Here is a 14493-nt window from a genome sequence, read left to right as displayed (position 1 = left end):
CTATTAGTTCTACTTAGTACCTTGTTTCAAGTTCTGGTCCATAACATCTCTTTGTAGGATCAGATCAATCATACTGAACCATGCTAAATTAGATAATTATTGTCTCTATCAACTCTAATGCTTAACACTTTGTAATGATTCCAACATCTCCCCTTTCCTTTTCATTTAGAACATAGGTGGTCATGACCTCCCTGACTTCTCAAGGAGGTGAGAACACCAAAAAGAAGGTGATCATGTCTTACCTGATTGCTCAAAAAAGAAGTGAAAACACCATAAAAATAAGGTGGTTACACCCTCCCTGACATAAATTCATCAATATGGGAGGTATTACACATAATTACATAGATTAATATGGGAGGCATTACACATAATTACTTAAGCACATAGCAATATAACACAGGCTAGTAGTAATGTAACAAATAACATGAATCAACATGAGAATTTATACATGTCCATAAGTCCTAGAAATAGTCCAAAAAGATTCCATTGTTCATTAGTTCATGTACCAAGAATCCAATAGTTCCTGTAAATTCTGAAGTACTGCAATAGTCTCATCAACAATTTTTCATCTCAAGGAATCCAATGATTCCTGCTGGTTTTCAAGAACTGAAAGCTAAAGATTTTAAAGTTCTTTTAACAATCTCATTATCAGCCATGCTCTTTCAGTGTCAGATGTTTCTTAAATCTTCTCCTTTATTTTGAGGTTTTTCTCTCTTTCTGTCTCTCTCTGATGGACAAGGCGAATACAGCTCGTTGGCACCCATCTGATTCTTTCTCCACCTGTAGAGATCCAAGAAAACCCTCTTCCCCAAGCAGTTAACCTATCTAATTCCCTTCTATTTACCACTTTTGGGAAATCTCCTCATCATTTGGTAATTACATTGGAGCTGTTTGCACCGGACACTGCCCTATTGGGTTAAAAAGCCTGTATTCTCCCCAACTGTAATCCTGATTGCTTTTCTGTTGGTTGATGACATCAGAGTCCTGGATTTCTAAAGACTCTCTGGGTGTAACCTCAGTTGCTATCATGCCCCATTTGTCTTTTGATTGATATCTGGGGACTGGGCTCCACGCCCCACGTTAGGCACCAAAATGTGATGTTCTCGTCTTTGATATAATATAAGATGGTTCTCTCTGGGAACAGGTTTCTTGGGGAGATTTTCTGGAGGCAGCTTTAGTTTCAGCTAAAAGTAATAATCACTTCAAAACGCAGCCAGGTGATAAAAGTTCAGATCTTTTATTGCTTCCTCCAAAATAGCCTGGTTAGTTTTCTTGGTGGCCTCTGTCTCTGCTTGGTTCCAAGAGTTCCCTCCAAATGTCTCCAAATCCAAAGGTTTGTCCTTCAGTCTCCAGCCAGCACAAAGGTGGAAAATGGAATGGATCTGACTCTTCTAGCTCAATTCTGACTGTCTCCAGCCAGCACCAAGGTGAAAGTTGGAATGGATCTCTTATCTCCTTGCCTGGGGCTGGGCAGCTTTCTGGAGGGCCTTTCAGACCAGCCTTAGTCTCAGTGGGGAAGAGCAGGAGCCCAGCCACCACAGTGGTGTGAGATGAAGTGAATAAATCTGGCTGTGCCTCCAAGAGAGGGCTTCTCTCTGAACTCACTTGACTGGCTTACTGAAGCTCTATTTATGCTCCTTCTCCGAGAGTGGGATAATCTATGTGATTATGTATAATACCTCTAAGAAAGATCTCAGAGTGGGATCTGAGAGTGGATTTATGGATTTCTCCCAGAGTGTTCTCTTGCCCTAAGAGCTTCTTGCTTATATAAGCTCTCTAAAGGTGTGAACACAAGCATTGTTTCTATCAGTTCTATTTAGTACCTTGTTTCAAGTTCTGGCCCATAACATCTCCTCATAGGATCAGCTCAATCATACTGAATCATGCTAAATTAGATAATTATTGTCTCTATCAATTCTAATGACTTAACACTTTGTAAGGATTCCAACATATTCATATGCTGTAACTTCAGCTATTCTTCACCTGATGGGCATCTTACTCAGTTTCCACTTTCTTGCCACTACAAAAAGGGCTGGTACAGACATTTTTAGACATATGGGTTCCTTTCCCTCCTCTAAGATCTTTTTGGGAGCCCAGTAGAAACACTGCTGGATCAAAGGGTATGCGCAGTTTGATAATTTTTTGAACATAGTTCCATATTGCTCTCCAGAATGGTTGAATCAGTTCACAATTCCACCAATAATGTTTTAGTGACCCAATTTTACCACATCCCTTCCAACATTCTTCATTATCTTTTGCTGTAATCTTAGCCAATCTGAGAGATGTGTAGTAGTATCTCAGAGTTGTTTTGATTTGAATTTCTTTGATAATAGTAATTTGGAGCACCATTTTCATATGATTAGAAATGCTTTTAATTTCTTTATCTGAAAATTGTCTGTTCATATTCTTTGACCATTTATCAATTGGAGAATGGCACATCAAATGTATTTTTAAAAAGGACTACAAAAGATATTGTATGAAAATGGTCTTTCAATAAAATTTTGATTAAAAAATAAAATTAGAGGGGAAGCAGATAACTAGGGAAGGGAGCATGGAAATTTTTTGCAGCAAATTTTTCTGATAAAAGTCTCATTTTCATTTTATATGTAGATCTACATCATACATTACATGTACACATATATATGAATGTATATGTATATATATATATTATCTTCATTATATATAGTAATCATTCAAATGTATAAGAATAAGAGCCATTTTCCAAATGATAGCAGTTTTCAAAGGAAGAAATCTAAGCTATCAATAGCCATGTTTTTGAAATGCTCTAAATTTTTAATAATTAGAGAAATGCAAATTAAACTAACTCTGAGGTTTCATCTTATATCCATTAGATTGACATGGAAGAAAAAAAGGAAAATAGTAAATGATGGAGGGACTGTGAAAAAAAATATATTGATGTACTATTGGTGGAGCTATGATTTGGTCTGGATATTAAAAAAAAATAATTTGGAACTCCATCCCCAAAGTTACTACTCTGTACAACCCTTTTGACTCACTGATACTTTTTCTGATCCTATATTCTCAAAGAGTTCAAAGAAAGAGTAAAAGGGCCAATATATACATAAATATTTATAACCTACATTTTTTTCTCTATAATGTATTGGAAACTGAAGGTATGCCCACTAGATAGGGAATGGTTGAATAAACTGTGATACATGAATTTAAAGGAATACTATTACAACATAAGAAATTATAAAGGGAATGATTTCTGTGAAACATGGGAAAACTTGTATGAACTGTTGCTGAGAGAAATGACTAGAACCAGCGGAACAACTTACACAGTAGCAACAACCTTGTATAGATAACCAACCTCGAGAGACTTAAGAACTCAAATCAATGGATTAACTAACCATAATTCCAAGGAACTCATGCTACTCATCTCCTAAAAAAGAAGTGATGGACACAAGTAGCTGAAGGAGACACATATGCTCTTTAGACATGGTCAATGAATGAATGTGCTTTGTTTGACTACCTGGTCAAACCTCAGAGACATCAGAGGTCTTGTATCCCCTGTATTATCACCTTTTATTTAGATAAGAAAACTGAGGACCAGAGAGGTCAAGAAAACTCAGCAACACATGAACAGTGGGTATAAAGCTTAGTTTGGAACCTTAATGATCTCACACCAGATTCAAGAATCATCCCATTGTACTCCTGGTTCCAGGAAGGCAGCCAGAACTGAGGGAAGGTTGGGAATTTCTCAGGCTGCCACAAATACTCCTGGGTCCCTGGCTGGATGGTGACAGAGCAGGCTCACCTCTAGTCTTCACATATTGGCCAGTGCTGCAAACTCGATGAGGCTCACACTGCTTACAGTCATCATTTTTCATATCAGTGCAAAAATAACCTGGAGAACAGCCACACACAGTGTTGGAGGTAGATGAACATTCCCTTCTAGTCACCAAACCAAGCTCTGAAAGAAAGAACAAAAGGAAGAAGAAGACATTAGGTCAGTCAATTACCATTTATTCAGGACCTACTATGTTCCAACCACACATTAAAAAGAAAGGTAAAAGATAATCCCTGCTTTCAAAGAGATCACAATCCAATGCACACAAACCAGTACATAGAAACAAGATCCACAAGGATAAATTGGAGATGATCAAGAGAGGAAAGGCCCTAGATTTAAGTAGGAAGGAGAGTGATCTCTTGCAAAGGTGGGATTTTAGAAAGGATTTTAGGGAAGATAAGAAAGACAGAAGGTGGAGGTGAGCATACAGCCATGAGGGAAAATTCCCAGCTGGAAAAACCACAGAATCCATTGTCCCTGGATCACAGAGTATGTGTGAAATAGGGGAGGGCATAAGGTGCAATAGGGTTGTAAAGATAGAAAGGGGCTAGGTTATGAAGGGCTTTAAAAATTTCAGTTTTGCTCCTAGAGGTGAAAGGGAGCCATTGAAGGTTATTGAATCAGATGGTGACATATTTGAACCTGTGCTGTGGTAGCTGAATGGAAGATAGATTGGAGTAAGGAGAGACTAGAGACAGGTAGACACCCTCACAGCATTTATTGCAACACTTTAGATGTGAGGAGAACAGGGTCTGCAGTGTCAGATGAGAGAAAGGGGTATATTCAGGAAATACCACAAAAGGTGAAATCCACAAGCCTTGTAGGTGCTTGTAAGTCCATAAGAGAACTGAAGAAGGAAGAAACTGCTCTGGTTAGCTACAGAGTGACACAGGCTGAGGAAATTTAGGACCAGTCATTTATCCTTCTGTGAGCAGGAGGCTGGCTCCATTTCTACAGATTCACATGTCTCTGGGTTGGATGCTCAGCTATACCAAACCACCTGGTCTTAGGCAAGTCTAACAGACCTTCCAGGAAAATATCCACTGTTTAGATGCAGCCATTGAGTCCAGTTGGGAAAAGGACTTTCTCAAGGTCACATAGAGTCATTGAGAAGTATGGGGAAGGGGGAAGGGAATAAGCATTCATTTAGTGCCTATTCCTCAATGTACCAAACAGTGTTCTATATAACAACCCTAACAAAACCTGCCCAAGGTTATAAAATTAGATGTGTCTGAGGTCACATTTGAACTCAAGTCTTGCTGACTGCAGAGCCAGCATTCTATGCACTGTACCAGCAGCTACTAGAGCCCAAACCTCCCAACCAAATGCAGAGAGAAGACATTTAGAGCCTGATGGGACCTGACTTGTCATTACAATGAACCATCCCGTTTTAAAGATGAGCAAATGGAAGCCCAGAGAGGTAAATTACTTTTCCTGATTTCCCTCAATGCTAGTGCCTTCCTTCTAAGAGAATTTCCAATTCATTATTCTAATACTAACAAGGACACATATGTCTTTCTCCAATCTGATATAGCATTGACCCATGGGATCCAGAGGTAAAATGGGATAGGACCAAGGGGAGGAGATGTTCTTTGTTTGAAAAGCATCCTCCTATTACTTCGGGTGAAAATCCATCTTTAAAAATTCATTGAAAACCCTAAGACAGGGCAATATTAGCTGTGATTCACAATCTAATATGAATTAATTCCTTAACATAATATCTTCCTGGAAGACAACAAGGGAATGATCAGAAGAGAGTAGAAAGATGGAGAAGTAATTTGAAATTCTAGAACACTGCTAGAGAAAATGAGCCCAGCTGGGAGTTACAGGGAGAGTTTTTGGGCCATCAGGAGGAAACACAGATAACCCTCCTACTCCTAATGGCTAGGAATCAGGAAAGTGTAGACACACATATTTAAGGAGCTGGGTGAGCTCTAGGGCCTAGCTCAGCCTCTTTCACAAGTTCCTGAGGACCAGCTCTGCTGATAAGCCTCTTCAGAATCCTAGACATTTTAAGCACTCTTTTCTGAAGTTCTTTCCAATTTGGATGTTCTAGGATTATGTGAGAGAGTATGAATAAACTACCTCGTATTTCCTAAGTGTGACATACCATGCTCTAAGAACCAGGAGAACATTGCACATGGCAACATCAATATTATATGACGATGAATTCTGATGAATGTGACTCTTTCCAACAATGAGATGACTGATCCCAGTTTCAGTGATCTTGTGATGAAGAGAGCCATTTGCCCCCAAAGAGAGGACTGTGGGAACTGAGGATGGTTCCCAACATAGCATTCTCACTCTTTTTGTTGTTGTTCGCTTGCATTTTGTTTTCTTACTCATTTTATTTCCTTTTTGATCTGATTAATCTTATGTAGCAAGAGAATTGTATAAATATGTTTAGATATATTGGATTTAACATATATTTTAACATGTATAAAACATATATTGAATTGTTTGCCATCTGGGAAGGGGGTGGAGGGAAGGAGGGAAAATCTGAAACACAAGGCTATGCAAGGGTCAATGTTAAAAAATTACCCATGCTTATGTTTTGAAAATAAAAAGCTTTATTTAAAAAAAGAAACACTATGCTCTAGGATCTTAGGAAGTAGTCCAAGCCCCTCATGTTAGAGATGTGTAAACTGATGTCCAAAGAGTGGACATGACTTATCTAAGGCCATAGAAGGAAAAGACTGGAATGGAACCCAGCTCTCCCAATTGCTAGGAAAACATTCTTATTGCCTCTTTTCCTGGTCTACAGCACTGGGTCGCAGACATTCCTCCTATCCCATCTTGTCCGGTAAATCCAAGATTTTTAACTTCATCAGAACCCAGCTTTCCCTTTCCTAGGAAAGCTATAGTACCCACCATAGGACAAATTCTGGGTTAGATCCAGGTCCTAGTTGATCCTAAGGCCCTTGAAGAATGTCTTACCAGAGTTACAGACTTTACATAGGAGACACTTATTCAGGACATGCTTGTGTGTGGTATAGGTCTCAGGATCACAAGGAACACACCTGGTGCCTCTCGTTATGTTACATGGCCCATCACGCCTATAACCTAAAGATAACAAAGAGTCAGTATCAAAAACAAGGCACAGGACACCTCCTTGAAGAAGGTGGTTTACTGCGAAAATTAGGAGGAGTCCATATACATCCCTCATTTTCAACCCAGACCATTAAAACTGGAAGGGATCTTAAAGATAGAGAGAGACAGAGACAGAGACTGACCACACACACAGAGACAAAAAGAGAAACAGAGAGAAAGGGAGAAGGAGGAGGAAGGAGAGAGACATATCCCCAGAAAGAAGAAATCAGATGAATTCTGAGTGCAGAATAAAAAATAGTATTTTTCACTTTCTTCTTTTTTTGCAACATGACTAGTATGGAAATGTTTTACATGATTTCACATATTTAAATAACTTCATATTGCATACCATCTCATAGGATGCGGGCAGGCATGAGAGAGGGAAAAAATTGGAACTCAGAATTTAAAAAATAATGTTGAAGATAAATAATTTTTTGAAGGGGGGAGAGAATCAGAAAAAGACCTTATGGAGAAGGTGGTATCTGAGTTATACATTGAAAGAATTTAGGAATAACATAAGAGTTATGGGGAGTATTCCAAACAAAAAGGACATTTGATAATGCAAAAGATGCAGAAATTTGGGAATGGCATGCAGTCCAAGGCAGCCAAGTGTCCAATTTGATTGGAATAGGAAAATGTGAGAAGTCAGATCAAATAACACAGCTAGGTAGTTGCAGTAGATAGAACACCAGGCTTGTATTCATGAAGACCTGACTTCACATCCAATTCCAGATATTTGTTGTATAACCACAGGGAAGTTACATAATTTCTGACTCATAATTAAATAATGGAGAGGATAATAGAATCTGCATTGTATGGCTGCTGAGAGAGTAAAATGAGTAAATACCCTCTTTCAAGAAATTATCAGGGGAAATAGTCCTGATATTCTAGAACTGGGGATAAAATAAAAATGGACAGAAACCACCAATCACCTCCTTAAACAGATCCCAAAATGATAATTCTAAGAATATTATGGTAGAAATGACCCAACCATCTGGAGAGCAATTTGGAATTATGCCAAAGGATATCACACTGTGCACATCCTTTGGCTTAGCAGTGCCATTACTGAGTTTGTATCTCAAGGAAATAAATCACAAAGGAGGGAAAAAGACCTAACATGTGCAAAAATATGTGTAGCAGTTCTTTTTGTGGTAGTAAAAAATTGAAAAATGAGGAGATGCCCAACAATTGGGGAATGGTTGTATAAATTGTAGGAAATGAAGATAATGGACTATTACTGTTCTATAAAAAGTGATGAACAAGCAGATTTTAGAAAGGCCTGAAAAAGATTTACATGAACTGATGCTGAGTGAAACAAGCAAAACCATCTGTATCTAGAACTATGGAGACTGAATGTAAATCAACACATACTATGTTAACTTCTTTTCTTTTTTTTTTTTCTCTCTCATGGTTTTTCCCTTTTGTTCTGATTTTTCTCTCCCAACAAGATTCATAAAGAAATATGTATTTAAAAAGCTAATATACATGTGTAACCAGGAAAAAAACAATAATACGGAATATATAGTAACATTCCAGATCTCCAAGGCCAAGGAGAAAATATTGTAAGCAGTCAGAGCTACAATTCGGATAACACAAAATTTAGCCAGCTCCTTTATTAAATAAGATATTATGGAGAACAAAAGTGCTAGGATTATAACCAAGAATAATTTACCCAGAAAAACTGAATATAATTATTTAGAAGGAATAATGCATATCTCATTAAATATCCATTATTCCCTCTAAATAATTATTTCCTATTTCATTAAATAGAGGATTTTTTAGTATTCCTGGTGAAAAGACCAGAGCTGAATAGAAAAAAAAAGTTGATTTTCATGTAAGACTCAAGAAAGACATAAAAAGTTAAATAGGAAAGGATCATCTTAAAGGACCAAATAAGGTTAAACTGCTTATATTCCTTCATGGCATGATGATATTTGTAACTCAGAAGTTTCTCAGTTTTTGTGCTTTTAGAAGGAGTATATATAAACAGAAGGCACAGATCTGATTAGAATACCATGGGTTGGTATCTAAAAAAAAAAAATAGAGGAAGTGCTTGTTTTGGCAGCACATATACTTAAAAAAAAGAATTCTTTAGAATTTATTTTGTTATTTCTTGTGTTCAATAAATTCTGAGTAATGAGCCATTTCAAGTTACACTTTGGGGCAGAAGAAACTCTTTTTCCTTCAGTGTCCCGAAGATGAATGTCAGTCTTCTCTGTTCCCACAGTAAATTTCTATGGTGGGGCTCTTTCTAATTTGGCCGTTCATTTTTTAAAATGAGATGCATTAATGTAAGCACCTCTAATCCTAGGGTGGGGTGAATCATCTCTCTACCCTCTGTCGAGGAACCCCAAACCAAGAGCTCTACCTTCCAGCAAATGCCCATATCCAGCAGCACTCTGCCTTACTGCTTCTGTTCTCACTGAGTTTTAGTTGCTTCTTGCCCAGGGCCACATCTCTGCCAAACATCTGGGCCTGGTGTTCCTGATCAGCTGAGGTTCATTCAATCTTTCCAGACTCAGACTCCATATGCAGTTCAGAAGGTAAAAGTCAATGGTTCCTGCAGAGGTTCCAGACACAACTAGGTAGCCCTTCTAAGTAGCTTTCCACTTGGTATTTCAATGGGGATAGTTTGGAGGTATTTGTACTTCACTGGGGTTATCCCTAGTCCTGTGTCTTTCTTTGTGTCTTTTTAGGCTGTATTGATCAAACTCCTGTTCTATCCCAAGTCTTGATTTTTCACCAGTCTATGTTCTCCCTGAGGTGCAAATTTGTTCTATTTGTGGAGAGCTTGAAGTTTACTAGCTTACTCTACCATCTTCCCAGAATTCTTCCAAAATTTATTTTTTTATATTGAAACACCTTCTATGGTCTGCTATATGTGTGGTAATTTTTTCTTGTGATTTTTTATTTAAGTTTAAAATAAAAAAAAAATTAAAACCCCCAACAGATAAAAGATCTATATGTTCAAAAAATTTATAACAGCTCTTCTCTGATAGCAAAGAAATGGAAACTGAAGAAATGCCCATCAATTGAGTAATGGCTGAATAAGTTTTGGTACATAATTGTGGTGGAGTATTATTGTGCTTTAAGAAATCATGAGCAGCTTCTTCTATCCCAAAGAGTAACATGAAATGGCTCCCTACCCATAGAGAATTTATAGAAGAACTCAAAAAAAGAATATAAAAATCAAATGAGAGACACTGAGAAAAAATGTAAAAGATAAGATTATAAAAAAAGGTGCAATGCTGGAGAAACTGAGGCAGATAGAGATTAGAGAGTTTTTTGATAACTTATTTAAAAGGGAGAAATTTACTGGGACCAAATGGATCCATGATTTGGTCCCAGGGTTGAATGAGACTTGTCTCCACGAATTCAGCATCCAGCCAACATCCAGCCAGTATCCAGCAGCCAATGAAAGTTCTCCATGACAGATTTATGCACAGTAGCTAAATAAAGGCAGGGGAGAGGGGTAGATCCAAACTCTGCTGACTGGGAATCTCTAGGCAGAAACCATAAATTCGGTTCTCACAGATTGGGAGGTGGGACTGTTAGGATTCTTACAAGTACTAGGATAGTGGAATTGATAGAGACAATAATTATCTAAGTTAGCATGGTTCAATATGATTGATCTGATCCAACGAGGAGATGTTATGGGCCAGAACTTGAAACAAGGTACTGAGTGGAACTGAGGAGACAATGGTTAAATCTAGTTAGTATTGCTTTAATCCTACAACAAATAATGATTTCCTAGTGATATAATGGTTGATGTATACTCGGTGTGGGGCATATAAGGAGGAGATGTCAGGGTCAGGGAGGACAAGCCCACTAGAAACTTTCAGAAGTTGAGACAGATTCATTCCATCTTCTACCTTTGTGGAGGCTGAAGCTGGCAGAGGCAAAGGACTAGTGGTAGGAGCTCTTGGAACCAAGGAGAGAGATAGGTTTCTATTAAAGCTAACCGGGCCCCAGGAAAAGAGACAAGACTTTGAAGGAGACAATAAAGGGTTTGGACTTTAACTCCTGGCTGCATTTGGGGTAATTACACTAAACTGGCTGCCTCCATAAGCTCCCCAAGAAACCTGCTCCCAGAGAACAATATATTTTAGAGAAGAACATTACATGGGGCCATAAATTTTAACAAACTGGGAGTTAAGCAAGTGCCTGACTACAGATACAAAGTCTGGAGTACCCCCTTTTGAGTTTACACATTGAGAATTTATAACCTTAAAGTAAATAGTCCTGAGTTATATCAATTTTCATGAACTGGGCGGGGTGGGGGGGGGGGAGAGGTTGCAAGTAAGGAGACTGAGGCAGAACAATTAAGGAAACCAAGGCAGGCCCAATTAGGGAAACTGGGGCAGAACAATTATGGAAAATGAAGCAGAACCAATTTAGGGAAACTGAGGCAGGATCAATTAGGAAAATCGAGTCAGGACAATATACAATACAATAAAAAATGTAGAAAACACACAGGAATATTATTAACCAATTTTGAAACCCCCCAGATCAAAGAGAAAATCTTGCAAGAAACAAAATAAAACAATTCAAATACTCTGGAGTCACAATTAGAATTGTAGAAGACTTAATAGCAACCACAATGAAAGGCCACAGATCCTGGAATCAAATCTACCAACAATCAAAAGAACTAGAACTACAGCCAAAAATAGCATATCCAGCATACTTATCTATAATATTGAAGAAGAAAAAATGAATATTCCATGAACTTGCAATTTTCAGGAAAGCCTGAACTCAATAAAAAATTTAATACATGAGGCAATATCAAAGATCAGTTTCAAGGAACTCAACATGCACAATTGTTCATGTTTTGGTTTTGTTTTTTTTTTTTTTTTTTTTTTGTTTTTTTTTACATGGGAAATGTATACCTTATGTTTGAGATTGACATCAACAATTGGGCAACTCAAAACTGGGGCATAGTTAAGGTAAAAATAGTAATTATGTTACACAAATGGGGAACACTATATATATCATTGATTCAAATTGTGTTCCTCTTGACTTTTGGGGAGAAGCAATGGGAGTGAACACTAAGAAACTCTCCTCTGGGAGAGGGCCCCCCTCAGGAAATCAAAATAAGTGATTTCATTCAGTTGGAATTCTTGGCCAGGAATAGTTGTACCCTCTATTGAGTTGAAAATTAGTCCAGGACCACTTCTAGAAGCTTATTCAATTGGAGATCTCAACCTGATAGTCAGCTCAAACTGCTTCCCAGCTCCCAGGCCAAGAGTAACCCATAAAACAGGGGTCTGTTAACACATCTTTGCTAAATTTCTAATTAGGAATTTTGCTTTCTAAGAAAGCCTCCTTCTAAATGACAATAAAACTTTCTTTTTGCCACAGATTTGGGTTTGCCAATTCTTTCACATTGGACTTGCCTCTCCAAGCAAAAGGGATCTCTCCCCCTATTCCCATACCTCAACACCATGAAGACGATAGCATCTTCAAAAATCTATGAAGAAATAAGGGAGGAGGGATGGGTTTACTAGAAAGGAAAGGGTGTAGAAATAAGACAAGAAAAAAATCCATGGACTGGGTGAGGGGGAAAGATTAAGCAATAGCAAGACAAGTTTAAGAGCAGAATTAAAGCAATAAGTCAGCAAAGACTGATAGGAAAGATATATGTAGTGTATGTGGGAGGGTGAGATGAGGTGTATGTATATGTGTGTGTGTAAACATGATATCCTTTCTTAACTATACACTGCTTGGGAATGGTGGGGGGGATTAAAAGGGGAAACAAGAATAAAGTAAAAAAAAAAAAAAAAAAAGAACAATTCACAAGGAAGTTAAAAAAAAAAAAGATGGTCACCAGTGAATATAAACAAAACATTGTCGTGTGCCCAGAAGAACATAAGTTTTATATATATATATGCATAGATATACTTGATTTTATATATATATATATATGTGTGTGTACTTTCTTGATTTAGTAATTTGTTGTTATATATTTTGAATTCTCCTTTATGTTCTTCTGGGAACATGACAATGTTCTCTTTTGTTTTGTATTATTTCTCTATTTTTCTTTTTTCTTATTCTGTTTTTTAGGGAAATAAACTAAAAAAAAAAAAAAGAAATGATGAGCAGGATTACCCCCAGAAAAATCTGGAAATACTTATATGAACTTTGTGTGGAATGGATTCTAGACCCCTTCCCAAAATCAACTAATCAGAGACATCTTCAGGTACAAAGAGAAAGCATTTTCCTGCAGTGAGAGGCCCATTATAGTTCCCAACATGTGCTTGTGGAACCCTACCATCTTCTGGCTTGTTGGGGTTTAAAAAGCAAAAGCCCTGAGCTTTTTTATTGGATAGACTAAAAGGACCTAATTATCCTTGATCAATGCTGTCTGCTTCCTATGGGTCACATTGATGCTATTCTAGTGGCAGTGAAGAGAGTTGTGGGAATCCCCTTTTTGGTCGGAGGCTCAGGTCCAATGTGAAGGAATTCGAGCACCTGAAATATTAGTGGCAAAAAAGGAAGTTTTATGAGCACTGAGAAGTCAGCTTTGCTAGGAAAGCAGACTTCTGAATGACAAGAGGTCTTAGTAGAGAAATCCTAACAGAGAAATTAAAAGGGTTATCACTGAGAAGAGAATGTCTTCACAGTGGGCAAGACTCCTGGTAGGCATCCATGCCAAAGTGAGAGGTCCCTTGACAAAAGCATCATTTCTACTTTGGACCTCTGCCAAAAATATGGAGTTTAGAATTATCCTTTTTAGAAGGGCTTGGCTGTAACCAAGTCTTTCTTCTGGAGAGTGGAGTGAAAGGTTGGAGGGGGAAGCTGCTCATTCTTGGCTGGCCATATAAGAAACGAGGAAGAATCAAAGGAAAGAAGGGTTTCTCAGAAATACTCATGCTTCAACCCATCTTCTACATTGTTCTTCTAGTCAAGAAGTAAGTCAAGAAGTCTGAGGCTCAGATTCCCAGTTGAAAAGAAAGGCAGTGCCCCCAAGCTTAAATACTTGGAGTTTCAAGACACTCAATATCAGACCCAGATCTCCCAATTGAATGAAAATCACTTTGAAGGCTTCCTGAATGGGGATCCAGCTTCCCAAAAGATCAGTGGGGGTGGGGTGGTGATTTGCCTTAGAAAGGCCCAGTCCAGAAAATATGCCTTCTCCTAGCTTCTCTGGAGTCTGGGAGACCATGAATCAAAAAGGACACAATTTCAGAGGGATTATTTTAAGATTAAAGGGGACACAGTTTTACCTCAATCAACATCTGACTTGATTCTGGAAATAAAGATCATGTGACTTAGTCTCAAACTGAAAAATCTTCACCCAATCAGTTCCATTCAAACTGCTACAAAATGAAAACATTGTACACAGTAAAAATGATAATGTAACATTATTAACTGAAAGTGACTTAGCTATTTGTAGCAATACAAAGATCCTAGACAAGTGTGAAGGACTTATGATAAAAAATATTCTCTCTCGCTTGTTCCGGTTAAGATGGCGGAGAGGAGGCTCACAGCTGCATAAGCTCCACGCTTTCTCTCACTATCCATTTCATTACAAGCCTCTGAATCAATGCTTGACTGAAAAAAACCCACAAATAGTTACCAAGAGAAGCCATCCT

General features: G+C 38.0%; 2 protein-coding genes across 6 annotated transcripts in view; one reads left to right on the top strand and one right to left on the bottom strand.

Moving 5' to 3' along the window:
• Positions 1–14493, bottom strand: part of LOC127555970 (tumor necrosis factor receptor superfamily member 14-like) — a 659215-nt gene that overhangs the window by 20078 nt on the left and 624644 nt on the right. For both annotated transcript variants that reach the window (XM_051988753.1, XM_051988752.1), the window contains 2 exons: positions 6749–6874; positions 3779–3934 (listed from right to left, as the gene is read on the bottom strand). In XM_051988753.1, coding sequence (XP_051844713.1) covers positions 3779–3934; positions 6749–6874 — 282 coding nt within the window. The remainder of the gene's footprint in view (positions 1–3778; positions 3935–6748; positions 6875–14493) is intronic.
• PRXL2B (peroxiredoxin like 2B) overlaps positions 1–14493 on the top strand; it is a 235211-nt gene that overhangs the window by 30554 nt on the left and 190164 nt on the right. The window lies entirely within an intron of this gene.

This window comes from Antechinus flavipes, chromosome 3 (genome assembly GCF_016432865.1).
Source record: "Antechinus flavipes isolate AdamAnt ecotype Samford, QLD, Australia chromosome 3, AdamAnt_v2, whole genome shotgun sequence".
NCBI classification, from domain to species: Eukaryota; Metazoa; Chordata; class Mammalia; order Dasyuromorphia; family Dasyuridae; genus Antechinus; species Antechinus flavipes.
The sequence above is the reverse complement of the archived record's forward strand: the minus strand, read 5'-3'. Positions and strand labels throughout refer to the sequence as shown.